We start from the raw sequence: 20,024 nt of genomic DNA on the forward strand, positions 1-20,024 counted from the left end.
GCAGGAGGGAGCCATCCAAAGCAGTTATAGGATCTCTTTCAGCTCGAGTCCTGCCAACGCCGCCTTCCGGGCCCGCCAGCTCCCAGCTGTTCCCCGCCTGGGGCCCTGGCTTCCTCAGAGCGCACCATTGCCTCCTCCCTCCCAAGCCTGCAAACTCGCCAGTTACTAAGGAGTAAAGTACCCTAGGGAGTTCCTGTTTGGTTGGTCTGGCTGGAAGTGAGGCGTGTAATCTGAGCTTTTAAAGTCAAAATCTAAAATACAATAAAGACCCAGAAATCCAAGTCTTTAGACCTGGAACACAAGCGTGTCTTTCAGTTTTGAAGTTTACTGTAGGTTCCTGTATAAAACTAGTCCTGTAGAAGAAAGAAGAGCCTCCTCAACATCCTGTGTGCACAGCAAGTGTGGAAAACTGAAATAGTCATCTGAGGTGTTTCGAAAATAAACCTCGGAAAGCACATTGCCTACGGTGACACATTCTCGGCCCCGGGGCGGGCGAGCCCCCGGGTCGCAGCGCGCAGCTGCCAGAACTCGCCGCGCCCGCCCCGCCTACCGTTCGCGTCTCCCGCAAGGTGCAGGCGGCGCAGCGGTCGCTGACCTGTTGGCGGCGGCCGGGCGGGAGGCTGTGGGCCGCGGAGGTCTCCCGAGGTTGAGCCGAGGATGCAGGAGCCACGCGCGGAGGCCGGACGGGACTAAGTGGGCAGGAGTGGCGACTGGGGCGCTGCGGTGGGGCTCTAGACCGTGGGAGGCCGGTGCTAGTGCTGGCGAGTGGTGGGCCCCGGAGGCCGCTGGAGTCCGGAGAGCTACGCGGAACCCGCGGCGCCAGGCCTGAGCGGTGGGAGGGCTCTGCGACGCCTGGCGTTCAGGCCTCCCACCACGAGGGTGGAGCAGCGTTGGATACTTGTTCCTTAGGGACCGAAGGCTCCGGTGGCACCCGGGCTGTTTCTCAGAGGACGATTAGTAACGTCTCGCCATGAGGAGCCGAAGTAACTCCGGGGTCCGGCTGGACGGCTACGCTCGGCTGGTGCAACAGACCATCCTGTGCCATCAGGTAAGTGCAGGGGTGTCGCTCGCAATCACCGACCGAGGATGTAGCGTGTCATAGCTTGGACGGAGACCTTGGATGAACTCTGTATGTGTGTGTGTGTGTGACGGAGACCTTGCATGAACTCCACGTGAGTGTGTGTGTATCTGTATCTGTGTCTGTAGTAGGTTCTCCCGCCCCCTCCGTGTGTGTGTGTGTGTGTGTGTGTGTGTGTGTGTGTGTGTGTGTGTAGCAGGTTCTCCCGCCCCCTAGCTGGGGAGGTGGTAAAGGGCCCTGAAGGAAAGGTAGGTGTTGGACCAGGAACAGAGTAGGTCAGGCACCTTTAGCCAGGAGCTTCCAGTCACGGCTTCGCACCCCTCTCCAACTCCACTCAGGCCATAGCAGGGTTCCAGGAGCAGAGTTGCGAGAAGTCTTGTCACTTGTTTATTGACATACAAACACACGCACCCAGGTTTGTGTGTCATCTCCTTCCCCTTCCCCCAAATAAAAGAGGTAAGGGAACATTTCCATTTTAAGACTAGACTATTAGCACTTTGTATAGACTGTTCTATATTTTTTTCTGCTCCTTTCTGCTGGTTTTTCATTGCTAGTTCGCTAGTTCATTCTTTCTAACTAGAAAGTTAACACTTTCTTTTAATAATACCCATTATAAATGCACTTAATACCTTTAATTGTGCCTTTAATAATACCCACATTTCAGACTTGAAAGGCTTCAGCCACTGCTTACCCCTTATTCAAGATAGCATTTGCAAAGGGCACAAAGTTTCAGTTATAAGATGAGTAAGTTCTGGGGATCTAATGTACAGCAGCATGGTGACTGTAGTTAATCATACTGTATTGTATACTTGAAATTTGCTAAGAGAGTAGATCTTAAGTATTCTCACCACACCAAAAAAAAGGTAACTGTGAGATGATAGATGTGTTAATAAACATCATTGTGGTTATCATTTCTCAATGAATACATAAATCATCATATTGTACTCCCTAAATATACACAATTTTTATTTTTTTATTTTATTTTATTTATTATTTTTTTTTTTTAATTTTTTTTTTTTTGAGACGGAGTCTCGCTGTGTCGCCCAGGCTGGAGTGCAGTGGCCTGATCTCAGCTCACTGCAAGCTCTGCCTCCCGGGTTCACGCCATTCTCCTGCCTCAGCCTCCCGAGTAGCTGGGACTACAGGCGCCCGCCAACACGCCCGGCTAATTTTTTGTATTTTAGTAGAGACAGGGTTTCACCGTGTTAGCCAGGATGGTCTCGATCTCCTGACCTCGTGATCCGCCCGTCTCGGCCTCCCAAAGTGCTGGGATTACAGGCTTGAGCCACCGCGCCCGGCCACAATTTTTAATGTGTCAAATATAGCTCAGTAAAGCTTGGGAGGGTGGGAAGATAGCATTTGCCTGCAATAGGTCAGAAGAAGAGGAGGTTATAAAACTCAAGAGTGGAGAAGTAGAAGAAAGACCAAAGTCCCTAAAAAACCCATTTGGAAGATTCTATTTCCTAATGTTAACACTGTATGGTTACCTTCCTGCCTTCTTTTTCTTGGCCTTGCAGAATCCAGTGACTGGCTTGCTGCCAGCCAGCTATGATCAGAAAGATGCTTGGGTCCGAGATAACGTGTACAGCATCTTGGCTGTGTGGGGTTTGGGCCTGGCCTATCGGAAGAATGCAGACCGGGATGAGGATAAGGCAAAGGCCTATGAATTGGAGCAGGTACTCAAAATAAAAATACAAAGAGATCTGGAGCTGTGTGTGATTGGGGGTTGGGGGCAGAGTGGAGCCTGAAGGAAGCGAAACCCACCAAAAGCTAAGATAACTGTATTTTGCCTTTCCCTCTTTCATCATCTTTCTGAAATTATATTCCAAAAAGCTTTCCTGTATTGCACTGAAGTGGTATTCTTGCAGTGGAAACTTGAAACTTGCTGATTTGAGGGAGAGGGAACAGTCTGTTCTGTTACAGTGGAAAATCCTATCCTGGGATCTTTCCTAAAACGCATAACTCTCTAAGTAAATGTATCTTGTAGTCTCCACTGTATTCTCATTGAGAAAAACATTTGGGGGCAGGTATCTACTATTTTACTTCATTTTTAAAAATTGTGGTATTTGTATGAGGGTAAATAACATAAATCAGCAAGCCTTGTGGTGGACTAGACACAGTAAAGACTTTATTTGTTGATTTTTATAGCTGTGGCCACTGTTTCAGAGCCTGTTGCTTCCTCCCTCTCTCAACTCCAAGGGAAAATGAGGTCAAAGTCAGCAGATGCCTTTAAGCCAACTTTTAAGGCTCTTCCCCTCAGTAAACAAGCATCCTTTATAGAACTGTTGAGACACAAAGGGAGCTGCATCCTCTTCAACAACCAAGAAAATAATATTAAGAAAACAATATTCTGGGCTACCGCAGGAGTTGAAGTACTCTGTTGTCAGTTATAAGACGGATGTGCATTCATTTCCATTAGTGGGAAAAATTATCTCTATACCAGCCATTTTCTCCAGTGGTCTCTTTAACACTTAGGCAATCTGAGCTCCAGTCTTCATCTATAAATCAGAATATTGATATTTGGTTTTTTTACAAGTATCAATGTAATATGGGGTTGCACTGTGTTGTCCTTAGCAATGGCAGGCATTTATTCTTCATTCAAGCCATTGTTGAGAGATACATAGGTCCACCAAAAAAAAAGTTCAAGGTTTTGCTCTAGACCAGGTAGTACAGATCATTATTTTTATGACTTTTGTTGTTGTTGTTGAAATGGAGTCTCACTCTGTCCCCAGGCTGGAGTGCAGTGGTGCGATCTTGGCTCACTGCAACCTCTGCCTCCCAGGTTCAAGCGATTCTCCTGCCTCAGCCTCCCGAGTAGCTAGGACTACAGGCGCGTGCCATCACGCCTGGCTAATTTTTTGTATTTTTAGTAGACGGGGTTTCACCATGTTAGCCAGGATGGTCTCAATCTCCTGACCTTGTGATCCGCCCGCCTTGGCCTCCCAAAGTGCTAGGATTACAGGCATGAGCCACCATGCCCAGCCTTTTATGACTTTTATAAAAATAATACCATTGTAGAAATTCGGAAAATATAGAGGAGTGTTTTAAAAAAATTCACCTGTAATCCTGCCTACTCCCCTCCCCCAAATCCTACATGCTACTCAGTGTTTTCTAGTTTGAGCTCAGTGTTTTGTTGCTATTTTTACTAGAAATTAATATCAGTAGAATTGGAATTTCATATCTGGTACAATTTGACCAATTTTTTCAATTCTATTAGAAGAAATCTGTTATCTCCCTGTAATATTAACACTTTTTCTTATTTGGCCCAGTTATAAAGAATTTAACAGAGGAAGGGGGAAATAGTAGGGAAATATTGAATTACACATTCTAAAATTTTAACGTTCCATTAAATAATTTTCAACATAGCCAAAAAATACCTTTCATACCACCTTAATAGTAATTAGGAATGTTTCAAAACATTATAGCAATGGGAAACATCTTTCAAAAAGAAGAGATTTTGTGGGAATTTTTTAATTTCTATGAACTTTCATTATGAATTGCAACAGGTTTTTATTATTAGGTCTCAATTTTTTTTTCTCAAACCTGATTCAGTGTTAATCAGGAACCAGAAAATCATCTCTGTAAAAGGCCAGATAGTAACTATTTTTATCATTAGGGTTGTAGGTCACATGTGGTCTCTATCCAACTACTCAGCTCTGTGATTGTGGTGCAAATGCAGCCAGAGACAGTGCAGTCATCCCTCAGTATATGTGTGGGATGGATTCCAGGACAGACTGCTTATAACCAAATCTCTGCATACTCAAATTCTGTAGTCAGCCCTGTGGAACCCATCTATAAGAAAAGTCAGCCTTCCATATACATAGGTTTCTCATTCCTGAATACAGTATTTTCGATCTGCGTTTGGTTGGAAAAAAGTCACATATAAGTGGACCTGCACAGTTCAAACTTGTGTTGTTCAGGGGTACCCTGTATATAAAGAATGACTGTAGTTATGTTTAAATAAAACTTAATTTATAAAAATAGCAATGGGCTGGATTTATCCTTGATCTAGATGAGTGGTTCCAAACTCTGACTGTACTTTGGAATCACTTGGGAAGCTTTGGGAAGCTTTTGTTTTGTTTTGTTTTTTTGAGACTAAGTCTTGCTCTATTGCCCAGGTTGGGGTGCCATGGTGCGATCTCAGCTCACTGCAATGTCTGCCTCCCAGGTTCAAGTGATTTTCCTGCCTCAGCTCCACAGTAGCTGGGATGACAGGTGCGCGTCACCACACCCAACTAATTTTTTTGTATTTTTAGTAGAGATGGGGTTTCACCATGTTGGCCAGGTTGGTCTTAAACTCCTGATCTCAAATGATCCACCCACTTCGGCCTCCTAAAGTGCTGGGATTACAGGTGCAAATCAGCACACCCACCTGGGAATCTTTTAAGAAATACCCTTACTACACCACAGCTTAGAACAATTTAAATATGAATCTCTGGAAGTGGAGCTCAGTAGCATCAATATTTTTTTAAAAACTACCTGGGTGATTCTAATGTATAGCCAGTGTTAAATAATGACTAGTTATGGCCAAAATATGAACATAGATTATATCCAATAAATTCATAAATTCCCACCTATTGCAACTTTCTATTACTGTGTGGATTTTTCCCAAAACATTGTTAATTATTTCTACCCTTCCTTCCAATTCTTACCTTGGTTTCTTTCTGAGAAATAATGTCAGAGAATTGAAGAGAATTCTGGATGAAAAAAGGACAAGGGTTTAGGCAACTACTATATCCTAGATTGAGAGTAGAATTATGCACATGAATGTTTTTACAAATGTCTTTCTCTCAGGCATATAGATGCAGTCTCATACCCATAGAAATATAGGCAGACAAATAGGGATATCTCTTTGCATTCATGGTACCATCAAATTTCAGCTTTATCTCTGGGCCTCACTCCAGTTCTGTGTGCTAAGGTATGTTCTTTTTGTGTAGTTGTTCATCTTTTCTCATGACTTTAACTATTACGTTTATGAGAATGACTTTCAAGTCTTCATCTCTGACCTCACTTCAATTTTAAACCTAGGTTTTCATTTCTCACCTCATCAGTTGCATCTGCATATACTGCGGCTCCTCAAACTCAATGCGTCTGAAACCCCACCTTTCCAACTAAAAACAAACTACAAAACAATGGCAACTCATCAGCAATCTCTTTTTCTGTTATTACTGTCTCCATTCTACCAACCACCCAGGCAGTATTACTTGGAGTAATTCCCATAGTATTTTCTGTGGAATACTAGGCCAACTAAATTTGAGACTATGTTAAACAGCAGGTGTCTTTACTCTGTAATTTCTCAGAGCCTTTGATGTACTAATGTGCATTTTTTTGTCTAAGATGGTAGTGAATTTTATAGCCTTTCCAGAATCTCTTGGACTAGCACTCTATAAAACAGTGCTTAAAGTGTGCTACTTAACCTTAGAATGATTTTTGACTTCTCCCTCTTACCTTTTGATACATGCACACCAAAGTCTGTTGATTCATTTAATTTCTCTTGAATCTATCCCCTCTTTTCTCTTCCCTTCTGCCTCAACCTTAGTCTAAGCCCTTATCCCCTAACACTTCTGTGAAAACCACACTTAAATTATGTCATTTCCATCCTCAACAATCTTTCTGTGGCCCTCATTTCTCCACAAGTAAAGTCCAAACATTTTGGATTGATAGGTAAGGCCCTCTATGGGTTGGTCCTAGCTTATTTTTTCAATATTATATCACACTGGTGCCCTCCATTATACCCCCAGTTCTAGCCAGGCTGATGTCTTTATTACTCCTCTAATAATCCCTTAATAAAAATACCTAACATTTGTATAAATACTTTCCATTGTACAACACACTTCCCCATAATTACCAGTATTTTATTCTCACAATACCCTGTGAATCAAGTATCATTATCCCCAATTTCCAAGGGAAGGGATTGAGGCCCAGAGATGAAGCTGGAATTTGATGGTACCATGAATGCAACCTGGGTCCTATGTCTTCAGAATCAGTATTGTTTGAATGTTTGCCTCCGTGGGAGCCTATAGACATAGCCACCTGCAAAAATTTTTATGGGCTGCTTCTTCTACATGCCTGTTCCCTTTCAATCTAAACTAATATCCTTTGAAAGCCTAGCACCAATCCCACTTTTTCTGTGGTCCCTGTCCTTCCTCACAGACCACTCACTTGTACAGTGGTCACTTCTTTCTCAGGAGTCCTTTCTTGGAACTTCTAGATCACTTGTCATCTGTGCCATTCAACATATATCTTCATTTTCTTAAATTTAAAAGACTGTGTAATCATCACGTGCCAGGCCCTATAATAGATGTTAAAAAGAAAATGGGACAAAATGTTTATATGTAACCCTCAACTTTTTATTATGGAAAATTTCAAACTTAAAGGAAAGTTGCAAGAATGGTAAAATAAACATATTTGCATATACTCTATCTAAATTCGCTAGTTGTTAACACTTTGTCATATTTGCATACCCACCCCTCCACACACACACACACACACACACACACACACACACACACACACACGATTATTTGATAAGCCATTCAAGAGTTACTTGCAGACATGTGTTTGTTTTTTAATTCAACTTCCTTCATCCATTGACTTAAAGGTTTTCTGAACCTGGCCTCTGCCCCTTTTTCTCAGGGAGTTCATTGTCTGATGGGGAAGACAGATATATAAGCAAGTAGTTACAGTACATTAAGATAGGTACTATAGGTACTGATTTATATATTTGAGATAACTACTAAGCTTTGTGGGAACACACAGGTGGGAATGTCTAAACTTCTCTGGGACAAGGCAAGGAAGACTTCAGAGAGGAGTTGTGTTTTAAAGGATAATTAGGAAATGCTGGGTGGACTATGCTGTAGTTAGTTTTTAAAACATATCTGTCCCATCTCCCTTGTCTTTATGTTCTACAAAACCTGATAGAGGTTCAATAAATATCTGATTGCACATATACCTGGGGGTAGAGAGAAAGAAGTACACAGATATGGTCGTGTAGTTACATATTCTTATAAAGTCAGTTCACAGATATATATAAATTTATGTCCTCAAAAAGAATAGGCAAGAGGGAGAGTCACTTGGTATGGGTAGCAGCCCTGGTGTATGAATGTACATGTATAATTAATAACATCTAGCACACCTGGATCAGAAAACAGTTAGTTTGGAGAACACGAAGTACAGATATCTCCCATCATTCCTACCGCCCCATGCTTCCTACTAATTTTATCTTGTCTTGGAAGTTAGAACTTGAGGATAAAAATGGCTGATAATGGCCACTAATTGAGATCCTCCACTTGATTCCCCAGGTTTGCTGTTTAAAGAAAATTTAGATGGGAGTAGTGGGGCTGGGTGGTAAAGGGAGTTGATGGGTTTGCAAGAGAAAAAGCGACTAAGGCAGTAAAATAGTGAAGAAGCCAATAACATGAGCCCAGGATTCTTACAGAATAGTATAAATGCTGAGTTCTATATTGGTCAACTAGAGGCCGTCAATAGGTTTTTTAAAAATGAGTTCTTGTGGGCCATTGATTTAAAGACAAGACTATTCAAGCCCCTCCCTCTGCTTCCCATTCTAATTCATCTACTGTGAGAAAAGACAGAATATGGTAGGAACCTTTGAATATGTGGTGACATGTATCAGAATTGAATAAAGTTTCCCCACAGAGGAGGTTGTGTTAAATACTTTCCATAACAGGGTATATTAAAGAGATGGACTCTTTCATTAGCATCAAAGTCATATAGATGTCTTCTTGTAGGGGTTACAATAAGTTTCCTTGCTTTATAATAAATGTTTCAGTCTTTAAAATGTGACAAGATCCTGCACTGCCTATTCTTTCTCTCTTTTTAAAATTTCTTTTGATCTGTAAGGGGAGGGGACCATTTATAGACAGAAATGACTTAAGAAAGGAGACTCTCCCACGGAAACCATTTTTATTTTTATTTTTCCCTCAATAAAAGGCTTCATAAAGAGTTGGAATTTAATAGGTACTTATCCTTATCATGACTATTGCTTGTAGTCCCATTTGAATATGTTTTGAAGAAATAACAGAATCCTGTGGCTTCCAAGTAGATGAGTTTTCAGAGTTGTCCTGAAGTTGCCTCTGAGCCAGCATACCCTGGAGTAACCCGGTTGGATTTCTTTTGGACTGTGAAACAGAAAGCTTTTTGGAGAAATAGAGAAGCTGTTTGGTGCTATGTTCTTCCAAAACACATTGCCTACCCATGCCACGATTGCTGGGCCCTTAGTGTCATGTAGTATATAGTCAGTGATCAGAATTTTGAGATGTTATGATTGGAAAACAAACTACTTTAAATTGTCAAGCCCTAGTAAGAGAAATAGTGATGACTTGAAACTTAAGAATTTGTGACTTTATTTCAAGGAAAAAGGATTGAGTCAAATGAACAGATCCCCTTCATACTTATTCTTAATTGAACTTCACTTTATTCTTTAGGGGACATGTCCAGATAAATATTTCTGTGGACTCTTGAAGATAAGTCTTGGCTAGTTTAGAAAAAATAAAAGCAATGTTGTAGTGAAGTCTTTCTAGGCCATAGGATGTATTTTAGAATATCCTCAGAGCCTTAGGATTTTTGAGCTGTCTTGCCCCTTTCTCCAGGTGGAATGTCCTCTAATGGGATGGTTGGCTTATTTTTACATAAACCAGTTGGAGCTTGGATGATTTTTTTGACTTGAAGGAATCATAAAGCATAGCTTTTGATTCCACTTTTAGCTGTAATCTGCTCTTCTGGGTACCTATAAATGTCATGTAAATAGGAACACAGGATAGGGTTACTTGTTCTCAAAAGGTCATGTACCAACTGCAGTTGCTGAGTAAGTGTTCCTGTATCTAGGGATGTTTATAACTGTCTTGTTTCCATTTATTTCTGCAGAGTGTAGTGAAGCTGATGAGAGGACTACTGCACTGCATGATCAGACAGGTATGGTATTGGTAACACCCTCCTCTCCAATAAAAGCACATTGTAATAGTATCTCTACCCCTTAGGGAATGTTTATAGCTTATATTTTCTTTCAGTTTCACAAATAGTACACACTAATTTTAGAAAATTTGGAAAATTTGGAGAGGGAGAATGTCACCCATAATCTCACAATGTAATTACCACTGGAATGTTTCTTTCCAGTCTTTTTTCACCCTCTACAAATGATTTTCAACGTGTTTTATCATTACTGTACATTCAATTGTATATGTAGGGTAGAAAGATGATACAGGTCTAAAAACCCTCATTTGGCCAGGCACTGGTGGCTCATGCCTGTAATCCCAACATTCTGGGAGGCCAAAGCGGATGGATTGCTTGAGTCCATAAATTTAAGATCAGCCTGGGCAACATGGTGAAACGTTGTCTACAAAAAATATAAAAATTAGGGCCGGGCACAGTGGCTCAAGCCTGTAATCGCAGCACTTTAGGAGGCCGAGACAGGCGGATCACGAGGTCAGGAGATCGAGACCATCCTGGCTAACACGGTGAAACCCCGTCTCTACTAAAAAATACAAAAAATTAGCCAGGCGAGTTGGCGGGCGCCTGTAGTCCCAGCTACTCTGGAGGCTGAGGCAGGAGAATGGCGTGAACCCGGGAGGCGGAGCTTGCAGTGAGCTGAGATCCGGCCACTGCACTCCAGCCTGGGTGACAGAGTGAGACTCCGTCTCAAAAAAAAAAAAAAAAAAAAAAAATTAGCACACATGGTTGTGTGCTCCTGTAGTCCAGCCACTTGGGGATGAAGTGGGAGGATCACTTGAGCCTGGGAGGTCAAGGCTGCAGTTAGCCAAGATGGTGCCACTGCACTCCAGCCTGGGTGGCAGAGTGAAACCCATTTTCAAAAATAAGTAAACAAAACACACACACACACACACACACGCACACACACACCCTCATTTGAAACCCTTGGGGCCATCAACTGTAGAATTTAAAGTTTTTCAGATTTTAAAAAGGCAGTACAGTGCATACTCCTGGCAACCTTTAATTATATGGTGTATAGTATATATACACCATATATTACCTTATGCCTTCTGCGGGTCTAGGACAGCACTGTAATCAGAAACTTTAATATCTCTGAAGGGAAGCATGCAATTTCATACTAAGTGGAATAAATAAAGACTTAATTTGAATCTGGTGTTGCCAACAAATGAATTTTAATGCAAAACTTAGGGGAAAAAACCTTTTCAAAGTGTTTTAGATTTTAAGATTGGAGATAAGAAACCTTGAATTTGTATCTCCTTGCAGTAATTTGCATTTTCCTTACCTCCAGTGAAGTTGAGCATCCTTTTATGTGTAGATTGAAAATTTGCATTTCCTCTTGGATGAATTGTCTGCTAAGTCCTTTGCCTATCTTCTAGGTTCTCTTTCTTGCCTGTTGAAAAGTTCTTGTACGTTATAGACATTAGTCCTTTGTCATATGCATTGCGAATATTTTAGCAGTCTATCATTTATTTTTGAGGCTTGTCTGTGATATTTTTGCATACAAAAGTGTTTTTACTTTAAAAATTGTTTTATCCTAGGAGATCTTAAAGCATTTTTTCCACATCGAATCTGACCTGGCTTTTCTGGAGATCAAGATTATGTTTTATTAGAAGAAGAAATTGAGGCCCAGATTGATAAAGTGACTGCCTACAGGCACAGAAGTCTATATCTATAGTAGAAGGAAATATGTAGTAGATAGAAAGTAGTACATAGAAATATATGATTGATAGAAAATCTTTGCTACTTTATTTTATATTTAGATATTTGCACTTTTGTTTTTTTCTTTTTAGATAGGGGCCTCACTTTGTCACTCAGGCTGGAGTGCAGTGGTATGATCATAACTCACTCACTGCAGCCTTGGCCTCTGGGCTCAAGTGATCCCCCCACCTCAGCCTCCCACATCACTGGGACTACAGGTGTGCACCACCATGCCTTGCGAATTTTAAAATTTTTTTTGTAGGGACAGAATCTCACTATGTTGCCCAGACTGGTCTCAAACTCCTGGGCTCCAGTGATCCTCCCACCTCGGCCTCCTAAAATGCCAGGATTATAGGCATGAGCCACCTTGCCTGGCCAATATTTGAACTTTCTACTTTACCAAATATGTTTGAGGTCACTAATTTCAGGAACCAAATTTAAGGTATAACGGTTACTGTCATACATCAGAGGCATTAATTATCAAATTTAAATTTCAGGAACTAAGTATTTCAGTTGTCCTTTGCACAGTATTTTCCTTCTGACTTCTAGTTTCAGCTTTTTGTTGTGAACCCAGGAAATCTAAGACAGATCTGCCAGCCTCAGCCTCCCAAAGTGTTGGGATTACAGGCGTAACCCACTGTGCTGGCCAATTACTGTTATTTTTTCCTGAAGTTTGAGTTGTCTGGCTTCAGTTCCCAGGGTTTAAAGAAAGCACAACTGAATTTTCAGTGACTCCAAATTAGGAAAAATGGGGGAATAAAAAGAAGGAAAAAAATTGAAAACATTATTTTGAAAGCTTATAGCCAAAAAAATTAGAATTCCATCCAAACTGTAGAAGCTAATAAAAATTGAAACAAAAATTAGGCAAGACTAGAATCTAGCAATGGGTATACTGTCGTTTTGAAATATAATTTTTTCTCTCTCTAGTTTCCCTTTTGCTAAAGACAAATCATGGTAGGACTGGTTTGCTTATTATACTTGGCCTAATTATTTGTACACAGTGCAGCAAGAATAATTATTTTTTACATAGGCTTTTAAATGGGCTTTGATTGAACTTTGTTCCATAGGAGAAATCTCAGATAAGATTTTTTTTTTTTTTTTTGAGATGGAGTCTTGCTGTGTCACCCAGGCTAGAGTGCAGTGGCACGATCTCAGCTCACTGCAACCTCCACCTCCTGGGTTCAAGTGATTCTCCTGCCTAAGCCTCCCGAGGACCTGGGATTACAGGCGCCCACCACCATGCCTGGCTAATTTTTGTGTTTTCAGTAGAGACGGTGTTTCACCATGTTGGCCAGGCTGGTCTTGAACTCCTGACCTCATGATCCACCCGCCTCAGCCTCCCAAAATGCTGTGATTATAGGCATGAGCCACCACGCCCAGACATCAGATAAGACTTCTTGAAAGCAGGGCCCAGCCATGAATTTATGTCATCAAATATCTATGAGTTGGGTGATTTTCTCCTCCCCTTGAGGTTCCAAGATAAACCTGAGGCTTCTGTGCCTGTCGGAAAGTGACATTCTTTAAAATTACCAAGGGTCAGAAACCCTATACGTGGACTGCGTACATGAAATATGAGGCCAGTTTTTCCAAGGGCTTTATTGCCTTCATAAGTCAAGTCTGATTCTTTAAAGGAAAGTATAACATTCCAGTCAAAGACGTGGTAAAATTACCAGTTTCTCCAACTGTGTCCTGTTACAAATGAAAACAGATTCTTATTGCACTTATGCAAATAACTGTATTGCCATAAGTTAAGAATACTCACAAATAGTTTCCAAATTCTGGAGAAAATCAGGTAGACAGAAACAAATATGCTCCAAATCTTGTTTATGGGATTGTTAAAAGCTGTCAGGAGCTCAAAAGAGCTACTGTTAAAAGCTGTCAGTAGCTCAAAAGAGAAGTTTTAAGACTCTGAAAAACAAAACAAAGGATCAGCAAACATATTAAGCAAAAAGTCAAAAAAATCAGTTCAGTCCATGCAATTATTTCTTGTTCTGCTTGATACTCATGAACATTTTAGCTCTCCATGAGTCCTGGAAGTTTTTCCTCTATTCTGATGTCACAATCTTCAAAAGTTATCAGAAACCTGCATTTAAGAGCACCTACTGGAATTTTATAGCTGATTATAAAACCATCTTCTAAAAAGGACCAAAACAAGACAACAATTGTCCATGAATGAAAAAAAAGTTTTAAGGCAGCTATAATCAAAAGACACAATTGACAAAGAAATTTGTTACCTCTGTGGCACACAATGATTTTAACATAACAATTAGGATTATTACCAATAATGTACACTAAGTTATTTCAGAATTGCAGGAGTTTCCCATAATTTTGGAACACATACTAATAACATATTTATACAAATACAGTCCAAAGAAAACCAAACAACATTTCATATTTAACAATGCTTCCCATATAATTTTTATACTAAAGAAGCCGAATTATGACATTTTTGGACTTCAGGGAACCTAATGTCCTAAAGGATTAATTAGGTTAGAAAAAGACATAATTTATAATTTGATTTTGGAAAATTTGTCAAATATAAACGTTTAAAATGCTTGATATTACAAAATAGTATTACAGGTCATTGTTTAACCAAAGTGCTAATTCAAGGACTTCAAAAAAAGTGAAAACCTTCATTCTTTGAGAGAAGAGACTTAATTTTCTAAACAAGAAGCACTAATAAAAACAGCATGAAGCCAATTATATTTGTTTTTCAAAATTTTGTAAATAATCTACAAAGTTTAACCTTGATTATAAAATATAACTTCTATAAGCCTTTTATAACCTTTATTAAGGAGTTGGAGGAGTTGGTTAATGCTTTAAGAAAAACTTGTTAATCTGACACAGGGGTCCATATACTGGTTTTGCATCAGTGTGCCTTTGACACTTATGATTCATTTATAGAGAAACTGAACTTATTTTATCTTTAAAAATTGGCCTTTACAATCTTATATGCTCTCCTCTTCCACGATAGTTCCTGGCCCTTGAGGAATCAAATAGCTTTAACTGTTTTTTGTCCTGTATTTCAGGAGTGCAGTTTATTTTGATTGGCATCTTCCACAGGGCCTGAAGATGAGGCTTTAATTGCTGTCGGTGTTTAAGATTTAGCAGGACTTGATGTCCTTTTTAGACCCAGGAGTTAAAGCCCTCTAACTCAATGTCACAAGGACTTTAAAAGCACATACAGGAAGATACATGGATATAATAACCTTAGTTAAAAACATTTTTATTTTTTTTAACCTCAGTTTTTTTCCTAAGCAAAACCAAAACTTAATAATAATATTTGGATTTTCTGGTTTGTCCTGAACATCCCTCTTTTTCTTTTTCTTTTTTTTTTTTTGAGACGGAGTCTCGCTCTGTGGCCAGGCTGGAGTGCAGTGGCGTGATCTCGGCTCACTGCAACCTCCACCTCCCGGATTCAAGCAATTCTCCTGCCTTAGCCTCTGGAGTAGCTGGGACTACAGGTGCATGCCACCACACCCAGCTAATTTTTTGTGTATTTTTAGTAGAGACAGGGTTTCACCGTGTTGACCAGGATGGTCTCGATCTCTTGACCTCCTGATCCGCCTGCCTCGGCCTCCTGAAGTGCTGGGATTACAGGTATGAGCCACTGCACCCGGCCTCTTTATTCTTATAACTTTCTTTACATATTCTTTTGTTTCCTGGTTGTATTTACCTTGTTTTATACATAACCTTTAAACAAGCTTTGAATTAGACAAAACTTGTTCACCTTTTATTTTTTAGCAAGAATGTTTTCCTATAATATATATTTATTGGAAAATACCCAAATAATTATATTATAACTTTATATCCTAAATTATGACCAGTTTTTCTGCAAGTACTTATCCTATTATATTTACCTAATTATTGTAATTGTTTTACTCTGATTATTTATGAAAACTGTGATAGTCATAATTTAAAGTTATGAAACTGCCATTGAAAGTTATAACTGAGACAGTGAAAAAAGATTTGACCTAACTGACTCCATCTTGCTCTTAGCCCCAGGCTGTCCTTGTTCACTCCTGGTCATAGGCCAAACTAACTTTGGGAGGAATTTAGCTTATACATTAGCTTTGAAACAAAGAGAATAACAGCCCTTTCCCAAAACAAACCTCCTTATTGTCTGTGCATACTTCCTAAAGCCACAGGATTCGAAGTTATGGTAATCTTACTAAATTCAAGATGCAGCTATTTTCATTAAGCCCATATCAATGTCTTATTTATTAAAAATTACACAAGCAAAGAATCATTCTGTTTTGGGCTGGGCTTATAGTTTGTAACCCCTATGCCAAATTTTGACACCTTATAGTATTTGGCAGGGATAAGTATGAAATTGCTTGATTAATAAATGCAAAACAAAAGAATGTATACTGGCAAATCTTAAGACATGCCTAATATTACCTTACCAAATAATTTTAAAACTAGCTTATTTAATTTTACTTAAGTTACATAAACTTGAAAAAGCATTTGACTATTCTTTTTTCTTATCTGATTTAAGTGCTTTTATTTTTCTTTAAGCCAATTAATTAGATCGCATATATTTTTAGTAGTGAAACACTGCGAACACAACATATACATACATCTAAAGACATATTAGGCATGCCGATGGATTTATAAAGACCCCCTCTTTTTTTCCTTAGACTTTCATATTCTTGATAACCTGTTTCACAACCCTACACATTTGTCAGCTAAATAGCCTTAAATTTGCACATTAAAGGAAACAGTTTGGGTGAAATCAAATAGCAAAATTTACATCATAATGTACAGAGAGAAAGGTCTGGTGGTGCAGAACTAGAGGGAGATGCTTTTACAGTACACTTAAAAAAATTTTTTTTAAACTAAGACATTTCTGAATATCTTCCTTAAAAACTCAAGTGTAGCCTCTGTTGCAATAACTATTTTAGTCAAAAAATCAGGTGAAAATGGAATTCAGTCAACTAAGAAGAAAAAAAAAACTTTTGCTCAGAAAAAAAGACAAAGTCTTAGGAGAGAAAAAAGAAACAGCTCGAAAACATGAAGGCCTTTTAAATACAAACATGCCCACATGCACACATACACATACACATCTTGGATGTTAACCTTTTAATTAAGCCAACTTTTAACCATTGACCTCCTTTAAAAGAAAAAAAATCTTTTAAAATCTTATTACCGTATTTCAGCTAGGACAAAATGCTGCTAAACTAACAATCATCACACAAATTATACAATTTCTGAGTGCTCTAAGTGTAAGCAGAATTTAACACCAGCTGGTTGTTAATGCTAACTTCAGTCATTTAAAAAGAATTTGCAAGACAGAATCCCAAACCAGTTTCTTACATAATGATGGGTCTCAGGCTGTAGACTGCTCTCTACCATCCTAGAAACAGGAAAAACAAAAACAAAAACAGATCTCATCTTCCCTGTTAGAAGCAAGCTCAAACTCCATAAAGGAATTATCTGCCTTCCATTGATATGGAGGCAGGAAAGCTTGCTTTCCTTGTGTTGGAAGCAAGTAAAACTCCAAAAAAAGAGGAGTTGTAACAGCAAAATAAGCTTTAGATCTCGACCAAATTTTGAGAGATCAGGGATTCTGTGAGGGAGTGCTCTCAGGCCTCAGCAAATTGTCCTGTTGGTTTGAGCCATAAAGTTAGCTCATGCTGGTACCAAGCACCGACAGGAGATTTGTCAAAGGTCAGGGGCATCTCCACTCAGAATCCACCCCACCTTGAGGTTACCAAAATGTGAACCCTGAAAATCTGAGACAGGTCTCAGTTAATTTAGAAAGTTTATTTTGCCAAGGTTGAAGATGTGCCCATGACACAGCCTCAGTGAGTACCTGTGCCCAAGATAGTTGGGGCACAACTTGGTTTTATACATTTTTGAGAGACATGAGACATCAATCAATATATTAGTTCATTAATTAACACTAATAATAATTAGTACATTAGTTCAGAAAGGCTGAGACAACTCAAAGCAACACTCCACAACTGGGGACTTGCAGGTCACAGGTTGGTGAGAAACAGATAGTTGCATTCACTTGAGTTTCTGATAAGTCTTTCCAAAGGAGGCAATCAGAATATGCATCTGTCTCTGTGAGCAGGGGGATGACTTTGAATAGAATGGGAGGCAGATGCTCCCTGAGCAGTTCCTAGCTTGAAAGGGCCCAAGATATTTTCCTTTCAGACTCTCATACCTTTACTCCCTCACTGTATGTGTCTCTCAGCAGCTCTTTTCATTGCTCCCTCAAAATATATCCTCTTATTCTAATTTACTTTGAAATTTCTACCTCAGTTTCAGGAACAAATGTATCTTTTCACATTCAGTTATCTCTTACTAAGCTGTTCTCACTCAAACACTCTGAATCTCAATTTATATCTACAGTGTGCAGTGTAGCAAAGCAACCATATGAAGAGTGAACAAGAGGCAATGAATAGGAAAGAGCTGTTTTTCACTATTTGGTATTATTTTCTAATTAAATCACCTAAATTGAAAAACAACAGTAACAGACTTTCCAGTTGTGTTAGTGTAGGGAAAAAGAGGTAACAGTGTATTTTAAATTTTCACAATTGCCTGAAGATAATATATTTTCACATTGCAATAATGTATGTTAGAGTATTACAGAAGTGTGGCATATGGGTTGATTTTTCAGTATGTCCTTCTGTTAATGTTTTTGTTCTTCTCAGGTGGATAAAGTAGAATCCTTCAAATATAGTCAGAGTACTAAGGATAGCCTCCATGCCAAGTACAACACCAAAACCTGTGCCACTGTAGTGGGTGATGATCAATGGGGACACCTGCAGTTGGATGCTACCTCTGTGTACCTGCTCTTCTTAGCACAAATGACTGCCTCAGGTCAGTACAAGGAGAGAAGTGCTGGGAGCCCCTGAGCATGGAGTCTGGGGTACTAATTAATATTCTTTTAAATTGAGGACTAGGAAGGCTGGGGTGGATCTTCTTGAGACAGGTGTTTTTTATTATTTATTAATCCTCAGATATGAGATGGCAAAGAAGGGCTGGGGTTTATTGCTTGTTCTCATACAGTACATTGACAAGCCTGCCAGTTAGTATAAATACAAATTCAATCACCTACTTTATGCTACTATTTATGAATATATTATAAACAAGGCATCTGTCTATAGGCATCTAAATTAAGAAAATTAACTGAGGAATCAGAATCCAAATTTTTAAATTATTGAATACTATATTCTTTTCAGATGGTTCTCTTATTAATTTTGGATGCTTTACCTGAGAAAGGGAAATGTAAGAAACAACTTAATTTCCTTTTATTTCTCCTAAATTGGGGGAGGGCAGTGTATCCGATTATACCTAGTTTATAAATGTAATGGGACCTTTGCCAGAGCTTCTTAAACTAATGTACTTCTCAAAATACCAAAATTTTGACATTTTAATTTCTTCATCTTCCAGTCGGTTATTGAGCTCCTTTGTACTAAGGGCATCCAGGGTGGGAATTCCCTCAAAATACTCTTCTTCTCCTTTTTTAATAGAAATAAATATTTGATGATAAACCTTTCCTTTATTTCCTCTAAAACACACAGCTCAGAAGCTGAATAGCCTTTTCTCAAAAGTATGAACTAGTTACCCAGATATGTCCTCCTGTTGTAGGGGAGGAGGTTTCTTCCTGAATAAATGTAGTTTTAGGTTTAATTTATTTAAATAGAATGACAGCTATAACTCTATTTCTAATATTATTTTAATACCAGTTCTGGAGTTTTGTCTACAAAGCAACAACGTCTGAGTATCTCTTGTAGTTTTTCATTTTGAGCCCAGAATGCAAGCAGAAATGTATCAAAGAGGCTTATAGGAGACATAACCATTCATTCAACAAATGTTTATTGATTCCTGACTTAACATTTGATTTTCAGCTCCATCAGCTGAGTTTGATAGGTACTTGGAATAAGGTAGATATTATTTGATCAGGCCTTTTGAGGAATATGTAGAAATTTACAAATAAGAGAAGGGAAGGGGATAGCATGACTATAACATGGAAATTTGAAAGGTACTGGCCATCAAGGTAAGGCTGGATATCTTCTATGGTTAGAGTATAACATGCATCTGGAAAAATGACTAACTGTGAAACTAGAAAGTTGGGGCTAGCTATTTGAGGGCCTGTGTACCATGCTATATAGTTTAGAGTTTAGTCCGTAATCAGTAGTGAGTCATTCAAGGTAAATAATCAAGGAAGTTTCAGATGATTCACTTCAGTAGCAGGAAGATAGATTGGATAGGAAAGAAGATTAAAATGGCAAACTAGTTAGAAAGTTGGTGAAATACTTTAAGGCAA

At 39.2% G+C, this 20,024-nt stretch overlaps 1 protein-coding gene across 2 annotated transcripts in view; it reads left to right on the forward strand.

The window, feature by feature from the left end:
* The first annotated feature begins 538 nt into the window (after positions 1 to 538).
* The window catches only part of PHKA1 (phosphorylase kinase regulatory subunit alpha 1), a 141,134-nt gene continuing 121,648 nt past the window's right edge, over positions 539 to 20,024 (forward strand). Inside the window, exons 1-4 of one of the 2 annotated variants that reach the window (XM_023202119.2) lie at positions 539 to 1,048; positions 2,596 to 2,754; positions 9,962 to 10,009; positions 18,406 to 18,574. In XM_023202119.2, the coding sequence (XP_023057887.1) occupies positions 971 to 1,048; positions 2,596 to 2,754; positions 9,962 to 10,009; positions 18,406 to 18,574 (454 nt within the window). In that variant the 5' untranslated portion in view covers positions 539 to 970. The remainder of the gene's footprint in view (positions 1,049 to 2,595; positions 2,755 to 9,961; positions 10,010 to 18,405; positions 18,575 to 20,024) is intronic. The other variant, XM_023202120.1, reaches the window with a different exon arrangement.

This window comes from Piliocolobus tephrosceles, chromosome 12, assembly GCF_002776525.5.
Source record: "Piliocolobus tephrosceles isolate RC106 chromosome 12, ASM277652v3, whole genome shotgun sequence".
In the NCBI taxonomy this organism is placed as follows: domain Eukaryota; kingdom Metazoa; phylum Chordata; class Mammalia; order Primates; family Cercopithecidae; genus Piliocolobus; species Piliocolobus tephrosceles.